The sequence below is a fragment of the Myotis yumanensis genome, unplaced genomic scaffold (assembly GCF_028538775.1).
Source record: "Myotis yumanensis isolate MYYU_CA2020_CCGP unplaced genomic scaffold, mMyoYum1.0.hap1 SCAF_16, whole genome shotgun sequence".
Classification (NCBI taxonomy): domain Eukaryota; kingdom Metazoa; phylum Chordata; class Mammalia; order Chiroptera; family Vespertilionidae; genus Myotis; species Myotis yumanensis.
The window spans coordinates 17180262-17195128 of NW_027223767.1; the positions used below are offsets into that span (position 1 = coordinate 17180262).

Consider the following 14867-nt stretch of genomic DNA (forward strand, 5'->3'; position numbering starts at 1 on the left):
AAGATATGCTTCCTATTCAATCATTTTCATTTTGGGGCCAGCATATTGCTAGTTTTCTTTTTTTTCCTGCAAAAAATTTATTTATCTTGGCCATTTTTCAGTTGATATTTTCAAGTTAAATCTTGCCATTTCTGTAAAGCACTTGCAAGAAAAGGCTTCCTCTCACGGGTTAATGAGTTCTGGGGTCTGGGAGGTCCCAGCCCTGGAGGCACATCTTCCCATGTTAATTATAGGTGTGTTTGTTTTTATTGTTATTGTTGTTATTTTATATTTGCAGAATCTGAGCAAGTTTTCTAGGGATGTTGTGGTGGGTGGAAGTGTGCTGCTTCTAGATTGAGCTCCATTATGCTCACACCCCTCTTATGTGCCTGGGCTTCTCTCCCAATTATCTAAAGCGACCTGAAGGCCTCTAGCCAGTTTGGCTCCATGGGTAGAATGCAGGCCCTGAGAGGTCCTGGGTTTGATTCAAGGTGAAGGGCATGTACCTCGGTTGGAGCTTGATCCCTGTCCCTTACTGGAGCGCCTGGGGGAGGCAACCAATCTATGTCTCTCTCATTCTCTCTCTCTGTATCTCCCCCTCCCTTCCTCTCTCGCTAAAGCCGTGGGGAAAATATACTCCAGTGAGGATAAATAAATAAATAAAAATAAAAACCACAGGAAGGACTGGGAAGCTGGTGGACCTAACCTTATGGGCTCTCCCCGGAGGAGCCAGTCAGGTGAATTACAGTTGAGGTGGAATCTCCCGATGGGGCTCCTGCTTGGCGTGAGGAATGACCTCTGACACCTCCGCAAAAATTCTTAGTTGCTTAAGAACAACCGAGATTCAGGTCAGAAGGAGGATGTGTCCCTTCGGAGCTGAGCAAGTACAGCTCTCACTTACACAGTGAAGGTTTTTTGCTCAGACTCTCAGAAAGCAAATCCAAATGAAAACCCAGAGTCAAAAACCAGCCACCCATGTTTCCTCTTGTCTCTCCTTAGCCTTGATTCTGTCAACGCTTAACCTTAGTTCCACCTTGGGGATTTAAAAACACAGCTTAACTAAAGTCGAACCCTCTATCACAAGCAAAGGAAGGTTCTGGATTCAAGAGATAACTCAGCCAAATTCACCTGACTGGCAGGGAACTGGTGGCCCTACGGGCCCTTTGCTGGATCTTAGGCCGGGTCTGGGTCTGCAGGGCGTTCCTGTGTGACCTTTGCCTCAGTAAGCCAAGTAAATATCCATGTGGGCAGCATTCAACCCTGTGCAGAACTTTTGTGAGTTTATTGGAGCCCAACTGTCAACAGTGTCCGGAAAACAAAATCTCACTGTATTGAGGTAGTGCTCCAAGAATGGCAGTATTGCACCTGCTTTTACACATACAATCAAAAGTGGAGATGTATGTGGGTCACATGAAATCCATTGCTTAGGGAGGCAGGAGAAAGCAAAGCAGGGAAATCTCTGGCATTAGATAAAAAGTAAAACGAGAGACACATACCTCACTTATACAAGTGCTCACAGGATAGTTAGCAATGAACTCAATAGGAATGAGCAGCTTTGAGGTCTCTGCAGAGCACAGAGCAGTGCCTGTGCTCCTAGGTGACGAGAAAAAGGGAAATTCCTTTAACATTCCAAAGGTATGTTATCACAGATGCCAAAAGACAACAGACAGGCTCAGTTAAGGTAAAGATTGACCTTTGTCAGGGAAGACACTGGCCTAGCACATGACTACACACCATAAACTGCGTTTAGGTAACAAGTTTTAACTTCAGGCTAACTCTGTGGTTAATTTATGTCTCTGAGTTTGAAAGGCCATCATGCAGGTCTTACCTGTGCTAGTCACAGATGAGCGTGTGACTATTTGTCATTTACTCTCTCCTTCGATCACTTGTGCCCCACCTCTTGCCACCAATCATGTCCCTCCTCTGTCCCACCACAGGGGGAGAAACCATCAAGTACCTGTACGCTGGAAGCAGCTGCAGCTTCCTCGCCACCTGCGGGCCTGGCCCTCTCGCCCACTGTGCCCAACACGCCAGTGCCCATGACCTTCTTCTCTACCTGGGAGGTGGACTGCTCCAGACCTAGCTGCGTGCCCAGATTGTGCACCTTCACTTTAAAGAAGCTGGTGGTCTTGAAGGAGCTGGAGAAGGAGCTCATCTCCATGGTGATAGCAGTGCAGATGCAGGGCTCCAAGGGCATCTTGAGATCCCAGGAGATTGTGCTGCCCAGCAGCAGACCAGTGGAGACTGACCTGGCGCTGACCTTCTCCCTGGAGTACCCCCACTTCCTCAAGAGAGGAGGCAACAAGCTGCAGATCATGCTGCAGCAGAGGAAGTGCAATAACAACCGGACCATCCTGGGCTACAAGACACTGGCCACAGGTGCCATCCACATGGCCGAGGTGATGCAGCGACCCCCCGACTGTGGCCAGGTGCTGAGCCTCAGCAGCAGGATCCAGGGGTCCTCCATCACGGTGGCTGAGATCTGGATCTCCTCCCTGTCCAGTCAGCCCATCGACGACGAGGATGGCAGCATGCAGGGCAGCCTCAAGGCCAAGTCCATGGATAGCTACATAGAGGGGAAATCTGAAAGCTTCACTGAGCTGGACGCCAGCTACAATCTCACACACAGGCAGGACCTGGAAGAAGCTGACTTTGACCTGGAGCAGCCCAAGAAGAAGCAGCGATGCCTGCAACAAAACTTGAAGCAGAAAGTCATGGCATTGCTTCCCAGGTCTAACATGTCAGAAGAGGTCCTGGACTCGGATCAGGACCCTACAGAGCATGTCCCTGAGGTGGAGGAGGACATGGACCTTCTCTATGACACCCTTAAGAATCCCAGCAACGGTGGCCCAGACATGGAGGATGATAGCAGCATCCTCAGCAACACCAAGCCCAAGACCAGACAATACTTTGAGGGGCTGGAACACTCCAGCTGGCAGACGGAGACGAGGAGCTTACACAGTGCCCAGAGGCAGAAGGAGCCTCCTCGGCCGGCCAACATGCCCATGAAGACCCAGGGCCCAGGCGGTCAGCTGTTCAGTGGCAATGTCTCTGATTTGATGGGCTACAGCACCCCACGCACCGCCGAGGTGGTCAAGAGCTGGATCTTGTCCCTATCGAGCCAGACCGTCGACCATCTGGACAACGCCATGCCGGCCGGCACCAGGGCGGAGGCCACGGATAACTTCTCTGAGGGAGAGTCTGAGATCCTCTTCCCTGAGCTGAAGGTCAGCTATAATGCCGCCCACAGGCATGACCAGGACGAGGATGACTTGGACCTGGAGAACCCGATAGGAAGGAGGAGATCCACCATCAGGCAACAGAACTACCAGCAGAGGGTCGCAGAGTGGCTGGGCAGGTACCAAATGACAGTGGAGGTCCTGGACTCGGAGCAGGAGTCTGAGGAGCAAGTCCCCGATGCGGACAAGGACCTGGCCTTTCTGTTTGAGAGCGTGGTGTGCCCCGGCGACAGTGGCTCAGACATGGAGGATGATGACCGTCTCCCAACCCCTCCCATGCCTGAGCCCATGACATATTCTGAAAGCCTGTCCAGCCCAGATATGGAGGAGGACGACAGAGTCCTCAGGACCCACAGGCCCAGATTATACTGTGAAAGCCTGTCAAGCGACAGTGACTCCGAGTGGGTGGCCCACAGCATGCCCAACCCTGGGCCGCAGCCGGCACAGCCTGGGGACAGCCCGGAGGCAGGGACCTCTGGCCAGGTCATGCTCACTAAGAGGCGCACCACCAAGACCGAGTCTCTGGTCATCCCTTCCACCAGCTCCAAGGGCAAGCAGCCTGCCCGCCGGGGCTGGAGCAGGTCCCTGAATGAGTCGTCCAACAGCCTGGTCAAGGAGCGCTGTCCAGTCCCACAGAGCCAACTGCAGGTCCCCAGGAAGACTGTGTTCGACCAACTGAACCACAGCCTCATCTCCAACGACTATCTGCCCAAGAACATCATCCTCATCAACACCTCCGACAGGCAGGGGCAGTGCCTGTCGGACGTCCTGCAGCAGCACACGCTGCCCGTCGTGTGCACCGGCTCCATGGTGGATGTCCAGGAGGCCTTCAGCTCCATCATCTCCTGGATACAAAGATACCGCAACTGCAATACCGAGGCCACAATGCCAGTGAAGATCGCGGTGGCGGGGGACCAGCAGTACTTCAGCACCGTGCTGCGGGCCTTTGTGGAGCAGCTGTCCCACAAGGCCCCGGACTGGCTGGACCACATGCGCTTCCTGGTCATCCCACTGGGTTCCCACCCCCTGGCCAGGTACCTGGGCTCCGTGGATTGCCGCTACCACAAACTCCTACGGGACCTGGCCTGGTGGGAACTGCTCTACCACCTGGATTCCCAGGATGCTGTGCAGAACATTGTGTTGAAAATCAGAGAGTACCTCACAGGGGCCAACTGTGTCCTCCAGCTGCCCATCGCAGAGGCCATGCTCATCTCGAAGCCGAAGAGCCCGGACGAGCTGTCCTCACAGAAGTTCATTCCCTTTGTGTGGGCAGTGAAAGTTGGAAGAGTGGAGCCAATTTCAGCCACTTCAGGAGACTCAGCTGAAGCCGTCCCCTCATGCTCCAATGTGCTTCTGTCCACCGCCAGGGAGGCCACACACAAGCTAATTTCCTTGTCGTCAGTGAGTGGGGGCCCGTCCTCCCCCGGCCAGAGTGTGGGTGCTGAGCTGATGGAGTTGCAGGTGGATTACTGGGAGGCAGCCCAGCCCACCAACAGGAAGAGGAACGAGGAGAAGGGAGACCTGCCTGCCACCAAAAACACACTCCGGGGCACCTTCCGGTCTCTCCAGGTCAGCAGGCTGCCCAGCAGCGGCGAGGCTGCAGCCACTCTCACAATGTCCATGACTGTGATCACCGAGGAGAAGAAAAAGAAGGTGATGTCTTTGTCCAAGAAAGACAAGGGCCCAGACTTGGAGTCCAAAAGCCAGTGCATCCAGGGCATTGGCCGCTTGGTCTGCTCTGCCCAGAACCAGGAGCACAGGCAGCGGGTCCTCATTGACGGCGTGGAGTGGAACGACGTGACGTTCTTCCAGCTGGCAGCCCAGTGGTCCTCCCACGTCAAGCACTTCCCAGTCTGCATCTTCGAACACAACAATTCCACCTTCTAGCCCCGCCCCTCCCCCTGCCCTTCACCCTGCCTGGGCCAAGCCCAGGAGGACCCAGCTGCTTTTCTGTCAACAGTTCAGTTAATTATCGACACAGACCGTGGAAACACAGAGAAACTGTTTTGAGTTTGCATGCGCTCACAGCCTGGAACCTAAGGGGGTTGCCCTCACTGGGACCCCCAAATGGTCTGTTCAATAACCAGAACACTCCGGCAGGTGGGAGGTCAGGACATCATAGTTGAGATGGAGCATCATGGAAGGTGTGTTTTGGCCTCAGGACCCCCAGCACTGTCAGTGAGAAGGGTTCTGGCCTTGGAGACCTGCCCTTCCTGGGAACCAGGGCTCAGCTTAGCCCTGGGAGCTGGCACCAGCTGGTGTCCAGACTCAGAGCTGGGCGGACAGAGGCAAAGGGCTGGGCTCCCATTGGAGTATCTGCAGCACGACACGGAGGCCAGCCAGCCCAGCCTTGGACCCCAGCTGCCAACCAGCCAAGTGGCCCCAGCACCATCCACTTATGGTTCCCAATGAACTCCGGTCTCACAGGGCGACATAGAAAGAGCTGTATGGTGCAGATCACACAGGCACACGGGCTGGACAAACCAGTGCCCTCCTCGCTGGGCAGCGACCCACCTTCGTCCCTACCTCTTCAGGTTATCAAAGACCATTTGCTGCCACCCAACGGTTGTACCAACTATTTACAAGGTGAGCAACCTGACCCTCCACAGCACAGTGGTCATTTGGCCCCTTGCTGGCTGTGAACTCTCAGATCACTGCATCCATCTGAGTGTTTGTTTCTAAGAACATGAGGTAAATCAAGGAGCAACATCATAGGTTTTTGTTGGGACCTGTAGGGTGTTCCCCTAAAGCTTTCTGTGGGTGCCTGGACAGGGGATAGGTCTGCAGCAGGGGCTGTGGTTGTGCTAATTGTTCCTTTCTCTTCCTCATATGTGATTCTTTCAGGGCCCAGGGCTAAGCTCTTGTCTCATGTCATAAAGTGACTGGTGGTTCTGTTATGGGTCCCTGTCCTGGTTGCAGCCAGAGCAGAAACCCCAGGGGTGAGCAGTGGGGCCCAGGGTCACCCAACTATCTGTGATGGGGCTGGTTTGGGCTCATTCATTCATCCAATATATCAGAGTCTTCCAGGTACAGACACATCTGTAGGCACTGACCATAATCCAGTGCACAGAGCAAACCACAAGCCTGTACGGTAGAGCTTCCCTCTAGTCGGGAGCAACTCAGTCACACTAGGCTGCACAAGCTCGGAGTGTCCACAGGACAGCCGATGTGACATCCTCTGCACCTCCTCTCCCTGTGGCTGCATCTTCCCGTATTGTGAAGAGGAAGGTGAACCTGTGTTCCAGCAGAAAACGTGAGTCGCTTTTGGGTCTGAGCCCTGAGGGGAGTATGGGGACTGTGAATTCAAGGTTCTGGCAGAACCCTGGATGCCACACATGGTGGGATTTCTGCAAGAGGACAGAGGTCTGAAGGCTCCTCCTAGAATGAGGACAACGGTCAGGGAGCTGTGCATGTGGATTTGGGTGGTGTGGGAGAGCAGTGGGAGCCCAGGGGCAGAGTCAGCCTCTCAGAAAATCCATAGCTGTCCAATCCTAATCCAAGTCTGCCTGCACCCCTAATCAGGGATCATGCTCACTGATTTGGTAGCACCTCCTCAGGGCCAGCTTGGCAAGTGTACCCAGCCCTGAGGGAGTTGAGTTTCAGTGGGAGGCAAAGAACCTCACAGGGGAGCTAGAGAGTTATGCAGCACGTAGATGCAGGAGCCAAAGTTTGAGGTGATAGGAAGGCCCTGGGAAGCCAAGGATGGAGACAGAGTTCATTTGTTTGCTCATTGGTCAGCTATTCCTGGAGCACCTACTGTGTGCTAATGAGTGACATGAGCAGAGTGGACACCAGCCCTCCTTGCCCTCATGGAGTTGACATTTCGGTGGGAAGGTATGGGAGGGGACAGGGACACTGAGAGAGCATGTCAGGTTCCCCTGAAGAAGGGGACAGGTGGTTCCCTCATTGACCCAGACTCTCAGTGAGGAGGGCTTTCTCCCAGCCCCTCCTGGGTTACTATGCACTCTCTGCCAGGACTGCCAGGTTGAAGGTGGACAAGGAGTAGGTCTGGCTTCTGGATGGGCAGGAGCAGCAGGCACAGGACCCCAGGCTCTCTGAGTGGTGCTCTGGGAGGGCCGTGTCGAAGGAAAGGCCAGGCCTCAGACTCTGCTTTCAACTTATCTCTCTCCCCAGGGCCATCTCCTGCATCCTGGGCATCGGGCTGGACCAGCACCGCCAGAATTTCCCAGCCTGATGATGCTGTCGGCTTCCCTAGAGCTCAACTTTCCAGTCTCCCACCTGCCAAAGCAGGCCCAGTGCCTCCATTCACAGCGGGAGCACCTGAGCCCACTGAGGCCGAGACAGGAGGAGGAGGAGGCCTCTGGGGGTGGTGTGGGTGAGTGTGCCCTTGGAAGGCACACAAAAGGCAGTGAGGGTGGTAACATGTCCTCTTCTTGCATCTACAGAACCAGCTCCAGAACAACATCAGGAAAACCCTCAAGCGGCAACGCCACCCTAGTGGCCTCTCCAGAGCCAGAGCCGGATCCAGGCCCAGCTTTCACTGAACTTCAAGAGGCAGAAGAACCACCTGCAGCATTGGAGCAACTCACCCCAGTTCCTGCGAGGCCTGTGGTGCCAGATCCCGGGCCACAGCGCGTGTCAGCAGCCACGGCAGAGAGGGCGCCCCCCTACCCCCATTTAGATGTAGTGTTAGAAGTTTTCTCTTCATGTTACATATACTTATAATTTTACTATACTTTTATGATATTTAATAACATACAGTGTACTGTTGAAAACATTTACTGAAATACTACCAAATATTACTTTAATTTAGACTCTATAAAATTTAAGCCTATAAACCCTCAGAGCTTTGAGCAAGTCTGTTTTTCTGGACCCTGACCCACCCAGGGAGAACTGTCCTCACCTTCTCCACCTGCCCTTCCTGGAGCCAGGACTCTGCTTCCCAGGGAGCTGGCTCCACCCTGTGCCCGGACTCAGAGCTGGGTGGCCAGAGGCCAAGGGCTGGCCTCCCATTGGGGGCATCCTGAGCCTATCATGGAGACCTGTCAGTCCAGCCCTGGGCCTCAGCTGCCAACCAGCCAAGTGGCCCCAGCACCACTCACTCTGGATTCCAAATAAACTTGACCCTCAGAGGGTATATATATGTATATATATCTGTACCTTGCAGACTGCCCAGGAACATGGATTAGATAAACTGGTCCTATCCTTGGTGACTAGCTTCCTGGGCAGCTTCCCCACCTTGGTCCCACCCACCCTTCTGTGTTAATACAGAACATTTGGGACTAACCAATGTGTGTGGGACCAACCACGTAACAGGTGAGCCCTGCCCCTGCACAGCACAGTGGTCACTCAGCCGCCTGCTGGCTGTGAGTCTTTAGGTCACTGCACCTCTCTGAGTGTTTGTTTCTCTGAACATGGGGAGAGCCTAGGCCCAGCCTCATGGGGTTATTGGGAGGGTCCCCCTGGGAAAAGGCCCGCTGGGAACCTGGACACTGGAGAGGTGTGCTGGAGGGGCTGTGGTGGTTCCTATTGGCCATTTTCTCTTCTCCTTAACCAAGCTCCTGCCTTATTTGTGATTCTCATGCCTAAGGCTAAGCTATTTTCTCGTTTGATAAAGACCTTTAAGATTCCATTAGGGGTCCCTGTCCTGGGTGAAGCCAGATTAGAAATTCTAGGGGTGAGCAGGGGGACCCCAGGCTCACGCAGCTATTTGAGATGGGGGTGGTTTGGGCTCATTCATTCAGCAAATGTGCTGCCCAAGTCTGCAATCCAGTGCTTCCTTCTAGTCAGGAGTGACTCAGTCACACTGGGCTGCACAGGCAGGTAGCGTCGACATCATAGTCGATGTGACTTCTTCCTCAAAGTATCGCTGATCTACACGGTCTGTGAAGCAGAAAGTGGATCTCTAGACCAGCAGAAAAAGTGAATGGGCTTTGGATGAGAGCCTTAAGGGGAGTATGGGGACTGTGACTTGGAGAAGGTGGCAACACCCTGGGTCTGCAAGATTTCTGAAAGAGGGCAGTGGTCTGAGGGCTTCTCCTCACAAAAATGAAGGAGTCAGAGAGCTGTGCATGTGGATTGGGTGGTGTGGGTGAGGGGAGGGGATGTGGCTGCCCACACAGAGAAGAGCTCCCAGAGGCTGGGCTTAGGCAGGAGCACAGAGCCGCTCAGGTCAGTGCCCAGGGCCTGCAGTAGGAGGACGTCCTGGGGTGGGGGCTTGAACTGGGACTTCAGGGATGGAGATGGGAGGTTCCTTCCTTGGAAGGCACACAAAGGCAGTCATGGTGGTAACATGTTCTTTTCCTGGATCTACAGAAGCAGCTCCAGAGCAAGATCCAGAAACACCTAAAGAGGAACCGCCAACTCTGGTGCCCTCTCCTGAGCCAGAGCAGGTTCTAGGCACAGCTGTCACTGAACTTCCAGATGTGGAACCACCTGCAGCATTTGAGCAACTCGCCTCAGCTCCTTCAGAACCTGTGGTCCCAGATCCTGGGCCACAGCGTGTGTCCGCTGCCAGGACAGAGAGGGCTCCCTCCCCTCCTTTATATGAAGTTTTAAAATATTTGTGTTTATCATATACATGTTCATAACTTTGCTGTATTTTTCTTATACTATTCAGTAACATACAGACTAATTAAAGAAAATGTAATGAAATACTCTTAAACAGAAATTTAATTTAGATTCTATAAAAGTTAACTCTACAATCCTTCAGAGCCTTGAGCAAGTCTGTTTCTTCTGGGCCTGCGTCCTGTTACTATGAGTCATAGTTTGGGAATAATTAGTCTCTCCAGAGCCATCTGCTCTAAGGATGTGACGGTCTTGAGGCCCAGGACAATGGGACTTTGGGGGAAATTGACTGATGAGCATTGGGGCAGGGACCCTTTATGTCAGGGCTGCCCCTGGGAACCCACATTTCATTTAACTTCATCTCCCCCCAGCACATGGACAAAGCGTGGTCCTAAGCGCCCCCTGGCGTTCACGTTGCAGAATGCTGTAGGGGCTAACCAGCAGCAGGCAGTTCCTGAACCCTGACTGCCACCTGCACCTGGACAGAAAGTCCACCCTGCTCCACTCACACTGAGCAGCATTCTGATCATCTCCTCTGTTGGCCCACAGCACTGAGGAGGCGACAGGAAATGTCCCAGGGCCCAGGGTCCACACTCATCTCCTCCACAGGCACCGCTTCCAAATCTCTGGGGTCAGAGCCTCTCTCTGCCCTCAGACCCTAGGCTCTGGTTCAGCTGGGTTTTCCTGACGCTCTTCTGTCTCACCAGAGCCCAGCAGCCATTCTTTCTGACGCCTGAAGGCTGAACAAGGTTGTGGAGACAGCCTGGCTTCTCCCTTTACATCAGTCCTCTTCAGTGCTCTGAACCCCCTGGTGAGGATGGACTACAGCCTTGTACGGCCCCCGCCATGGCACAAGCGACACTGTCTCAGGACAAATGGGTATTCACTGTGGACCACACCCAGGGTCCCTGCTCTCAAGGAGATTAGTCCTGTAGGTTGACACGGAGAGAAAGGAAATTCGAATGGAGTCTGATGAGACCTACCGCTGACCCTGAGGGCCTTAAGCACTGAGAACGTGAGCCCATCTCGGGAACATTGCACAGGCTCTTTAGGATGCGATTCCTAAACCAGAAAGATGAATAAGTACTTGTCTGCCCTCTTCATCCTGATTTCACAACGGCAGACGATGAAGGCCTGTGAAATGAAATGAGGTCTGGGAATCAGGGGGCAGGTCTACCTTAGAGGCCCATGGTGACGGCAGTGCACTTGCGCGCACTAGCAATGGGGCTGGAGGGGCAGCCGCCTGCCTTGTGTGGAGCGTCTCCTTACGTTGGAAGCTCAGAACTGTGTTCTCAACAGAAGCTGTTTCCTATTTCAAATTACACTTTTCAGTTTGGCTCTACTTTGCAGGGTGCTTTCTAAGTTTCACAGCCATCCTCCAAACTGGAGGCAGAGGGTGTTAGAAATGAGGGGCTGGGGACTGAAGGGAACATGGAGGAGAAAACGAGGGAGATAGGAGGTCAGGCCCAGGGCCTGGTGTGGGACGTCTGTGCTAGTGACCTATTGCTGAGAGTTACCCCACACTAGAGACTTAACCAACACACACTTATTAGCTCACACGTCTGTGACCAGAAATCCCTTATGGCTCAGCTGGGACTTCTGTGGTCTCACCAGAGGCAGGATCTGTGTCACTGAGGGTCCGTGCTCACTTGGGGGAGGTGGTCTTTGGGATTCAGTTTGGATGGAAGGCCTGACTTCCTCTCTATCTGTTGGTCTCATTCAGTGCTAGATCATATCAGTCTCTCCAGATAGCTACTCACAGCACAGAGACTTATTCCTCAGTGGGGAGAGAGAGAGAGAGAGAGAGAGAGAGAGAGAGAGAGAGAGAGAAGGAGAGAGAGAGCGAGCGAGAGAGAGAGAGACCAGATCAGACTGAGCAAGTGGGCAAGCAGCAACTTTTTAAAAACTTTTCAGGGTGGGAAGAGACCAACCAAAGAACTTGTAATCATATATACATAACCCAGGGACAGAAAATAGGGTGGTGAAGGCCTGGGGAGGGGGGCAGGGATCGACTAGAAGTGATCAATGGGGAAAAAGGGGGACATATGTAACACTTTCAACAATAACAATTTTAAAAAATAAATAAAATGGATAGCTTTAAAATTATTAATTTTTTTTCAAAAAATTGAGAGGAGAGAGAGAGAGAGAGAGAGACAGAGAAACATCAATGTGAGAGAGAATCATTAATTGGTTGCCTCCTGTATGCACCCCGATAGGGATCAAACACACAACCTCGGTATGTGCCCTGATAGGAACCGAACAGCAATCCTTCAGTGCACAGGATGATGCTCAACCACTCTGGCCGGGCCAGGCACTGACTTTTAGAACCAAATCATGGAGGTCGTGTTGGATCCCGTTGCCGTCTTCTATGGAGTCACTACTGACACCCACACTTACGGGGAGGCACACATTCACACCACACGAGGAAGGTGGGGACCATGGGGAGTCACTGAGGAGAGAACCCCTGACCACAGAGGTCCATGCCTTGCCCAGGATCACAGATGGTCAGAATGCAGGGCCTGCGATAAACCCTGCTGTGTCCTCAAAGGTGGGGTCCTAGGTGCCCCCAGGTTTCCTCAGGGCTCTGGGAAAGGCTGTGCTGGTGGAATCGTGTGCAGACATGGAGATGGCATGGGGGAGATGGTGGGCACTTGGCAGCCTCTACAGTATTTGTCTGAAAAGTCGACCAGATCTGGAATCACGATGGTGCACCTCTGTCCACAACCACCCGCAGTGGAGAAAGCCGGGTCCCCTTATGCTCAGCTCATGGTTTAGTAGTTGTGGATCACACCCTCGTTGGATAATTGGGAAACTGAAGCCCATAGTCAGGCAGGGATTGGCCAGGGTACATGACATTCAGAGCCCAGAGTTCAGGAATGTTCAGACCTTCCAGGCCAAGGCTCCCACCTCCCACCTCCCACAGAGTTGGTCTGGACATTAGAAATCCTGACATATTGGGCAGCTCCTGCTTGTTCCTCCCTATGTGGGGGCCATTTTGTTCTGGGATCCAGAAAGCGAGCTCTGGCATGTACACTCTCTCTCTCTCTCTCTCTCTCTCTCTCTCTCTCGATTTGATGACCTTGGGTGGGATTAGAAGAAAAGCAGACACAGAGGAGGTGAGAACAGGAAGGAAAAAGAGGTTGGAGGCACTACCTACATGTGACTTTTCTCCTCCTACTTTACAGCTCCTCCCCCACAGGAGCCTGAACAGCCCTAAGAAGCTCTTGCTCCATAACCCATTGTGCAGGCAGGAGAGAGACGGGCCCTGACAGACACAATGACTTATCCTGGATCAAGAAGAAGTAAGACTGAAGCGTTGAGTCTGAGCCCAGGTCTGTCTCCTCAAGTCTGGAACCCTGGCCGCACCCAGAGCTTCTAGGGGGCTGGGCAGAGGGGTGTGTTGGTGCCACTGTGCACAGATAAGGTGTTTCATGGAGAAGAGGGGTCTGCAGACAGCAGCCCACAGGACTACTTGCATAGCTGTCATGAGATGAGGGGACTCAGGGATGACAATCCCAGGTATGAGGTCACTATCCAATAGGACTTGCTACCCCCGTAACCAGGCAACCACATCTAGCCCACCAGGCAGCTCACTTGCCAAGAGGCATTTGCCAGTGCAAGATGTTTTCTTCCTGTTTTCCCCGTGATTGGTGCTCTTGCTTCCGGAGACCCGGCAGTGAGAGCTTTTTCGGACGGCTCCGACGTTTGTTCAACCGTCCTTCTCGACGTATCTATCCACTTCCTGCCTTTTGGCCTCAGGTAACACAAGGTGGCCTGGGTCAGACCCATTCAGGCCAGGCCACCTCTGTGCGCCATCCCTGTGCAGCCCACATCCCCTCCCCTTCATGTGTTGGGAAGAGGCACCAGAAGGGAGAAGTCTGGGGCGGGAACAGCTTTCGGGGCAGTGGATCACCTAGAGGTCCCGCTGTGATCAGACCCCAGGACAGGGCAGGCAGGTGGAGATGGGCTTCCAGAGGGGTCCCTTATCTGTGCCAATGGGAACCCAGCCCTCAGACTGTTGCACCTTTTCCTCCGCAGTGGAGGTCTCAGCAGGTCACACTGTGTGTGTGTCTGGAGGGGAGGGTCACAGTGGTAGAGAACCAGCAAAACAGGGCTCTGAGGCTTTCCTCCTGGTGACTGGGAACTGTCTTTACAGTCTCCATTCCCAGTCCTGAGCTCTGACCAGGAGAACGGAGAGGAGCTGACTGATGGGGTTCTCAACTCCATGCCCCTGGAGGAGGCAGAGCTGCCCCATACATCGTCCAGCGTACAGCATGGCTGCAGGGTGAGTACAGGTGCTGAGGTGACCCAAACTCCAGGGTCCATGTAGTCAAAGGGAGCTCTGGATTCCAGAAGCTGCCCTGCTACTCCCCTAGGTGCTGCCTAGAGTCCAATTTCCAAAGGAATCTGGGGCCCGTGTCCTCCCCACAACCCACTCTCACTGTCCTGCCCCTTTCAGATGAGATGCAAAGTCACTGCCCACAAAGTTTTAGGAATATCAGAAGAGAGACTTTGAACCATTTCCCATCATGTTCAGTCAAGAGTATTTTTGCATTTTTCTACAGATTTTCCCTTTTCAATGCCCTTCTCCAAGTGTCCATGTTGGCCTGACAATCCTTACACACCTTCTCCCACTCTTACACATCATCATGATTAGTGGGAATGCTTTTCCCGAAAGGACATGGGACTCAAGGTACCAAGTCTGTTGCTTTGCTCTTTGCTGCCCCAAGGACCACATCCCTGTGGCCCCTCCAGGTCAGGGGCTGGGGCCTCCCTGGGCTGCACAGCATACCAGCAGGGGGACCTGTTATCAGGGCTCACTATCCAGCTGTTCACTGTTGTGGGACATGGATGTGATCCCCTCCTGTCAACAGTGCTGCCCTGAACACCCCACTTGTCCTAATATCCAGGCCCTCTCACCCCAGAAAAAGCCTATGTGTTCCTATCTTAGAGTGGGATGTTCTATCAGAAATCCCAGGGTGACCTTGTTAACACAGGGAGGTGCTGTCCATCCTCTGCAAAGAAATAACTAAGACACCAATGTGTCTCATCATAACTCACCTCCAAGTCTACGTTGCCTGCAGAGAACCGTTTCTCTTGTCCATGTAGAAAACATGGAAA

At 53.3% G+C, this 14867-nt stretch overlaps 1 protein-coding gene across 1 annotated transcript; it reads left to right on the forward strand.

The window, feature by feature from the left end:
- Positions 1–2009: 2009 nt before the first annotated feature.
- Positions 2010–5105, forward strand: LOC138994858 (phosphofurin acidic cluster sorting protein 2-like). The gene is made up of 2 exons (XM_070395062.1): positions 2010–3010; positions 3596–5105. Exons 1-2 carry the CDS (start codon positions 2019–2021, stop codon positions 5103–5105), a joined length of 2502 nt encoding a protein of 833 aa, XP_070251163.1. The 5' UTR covers positions 2010–2018.
- Positions 5106–14867: the final 9762 nt, after the last annotated feature.

Excerpts from the sequence above, each read along its gene's own strand:
- LOC138994858 (XM_070395062.1), top strand. The coding sequence starts at position 2,019 with ATGACCTTCTTCTCTACCTGGGAGGTGGACTGCTCCAGACCTAGCTGC. Across the intron at positions 3,011-3,595 it reads ACCCAGGGCCCAGGCGGTCA|CCTGTCAAGCGACAGTGACT; the intron begins GCTGTTCAGTGG and ends ATACTGTGAAAG.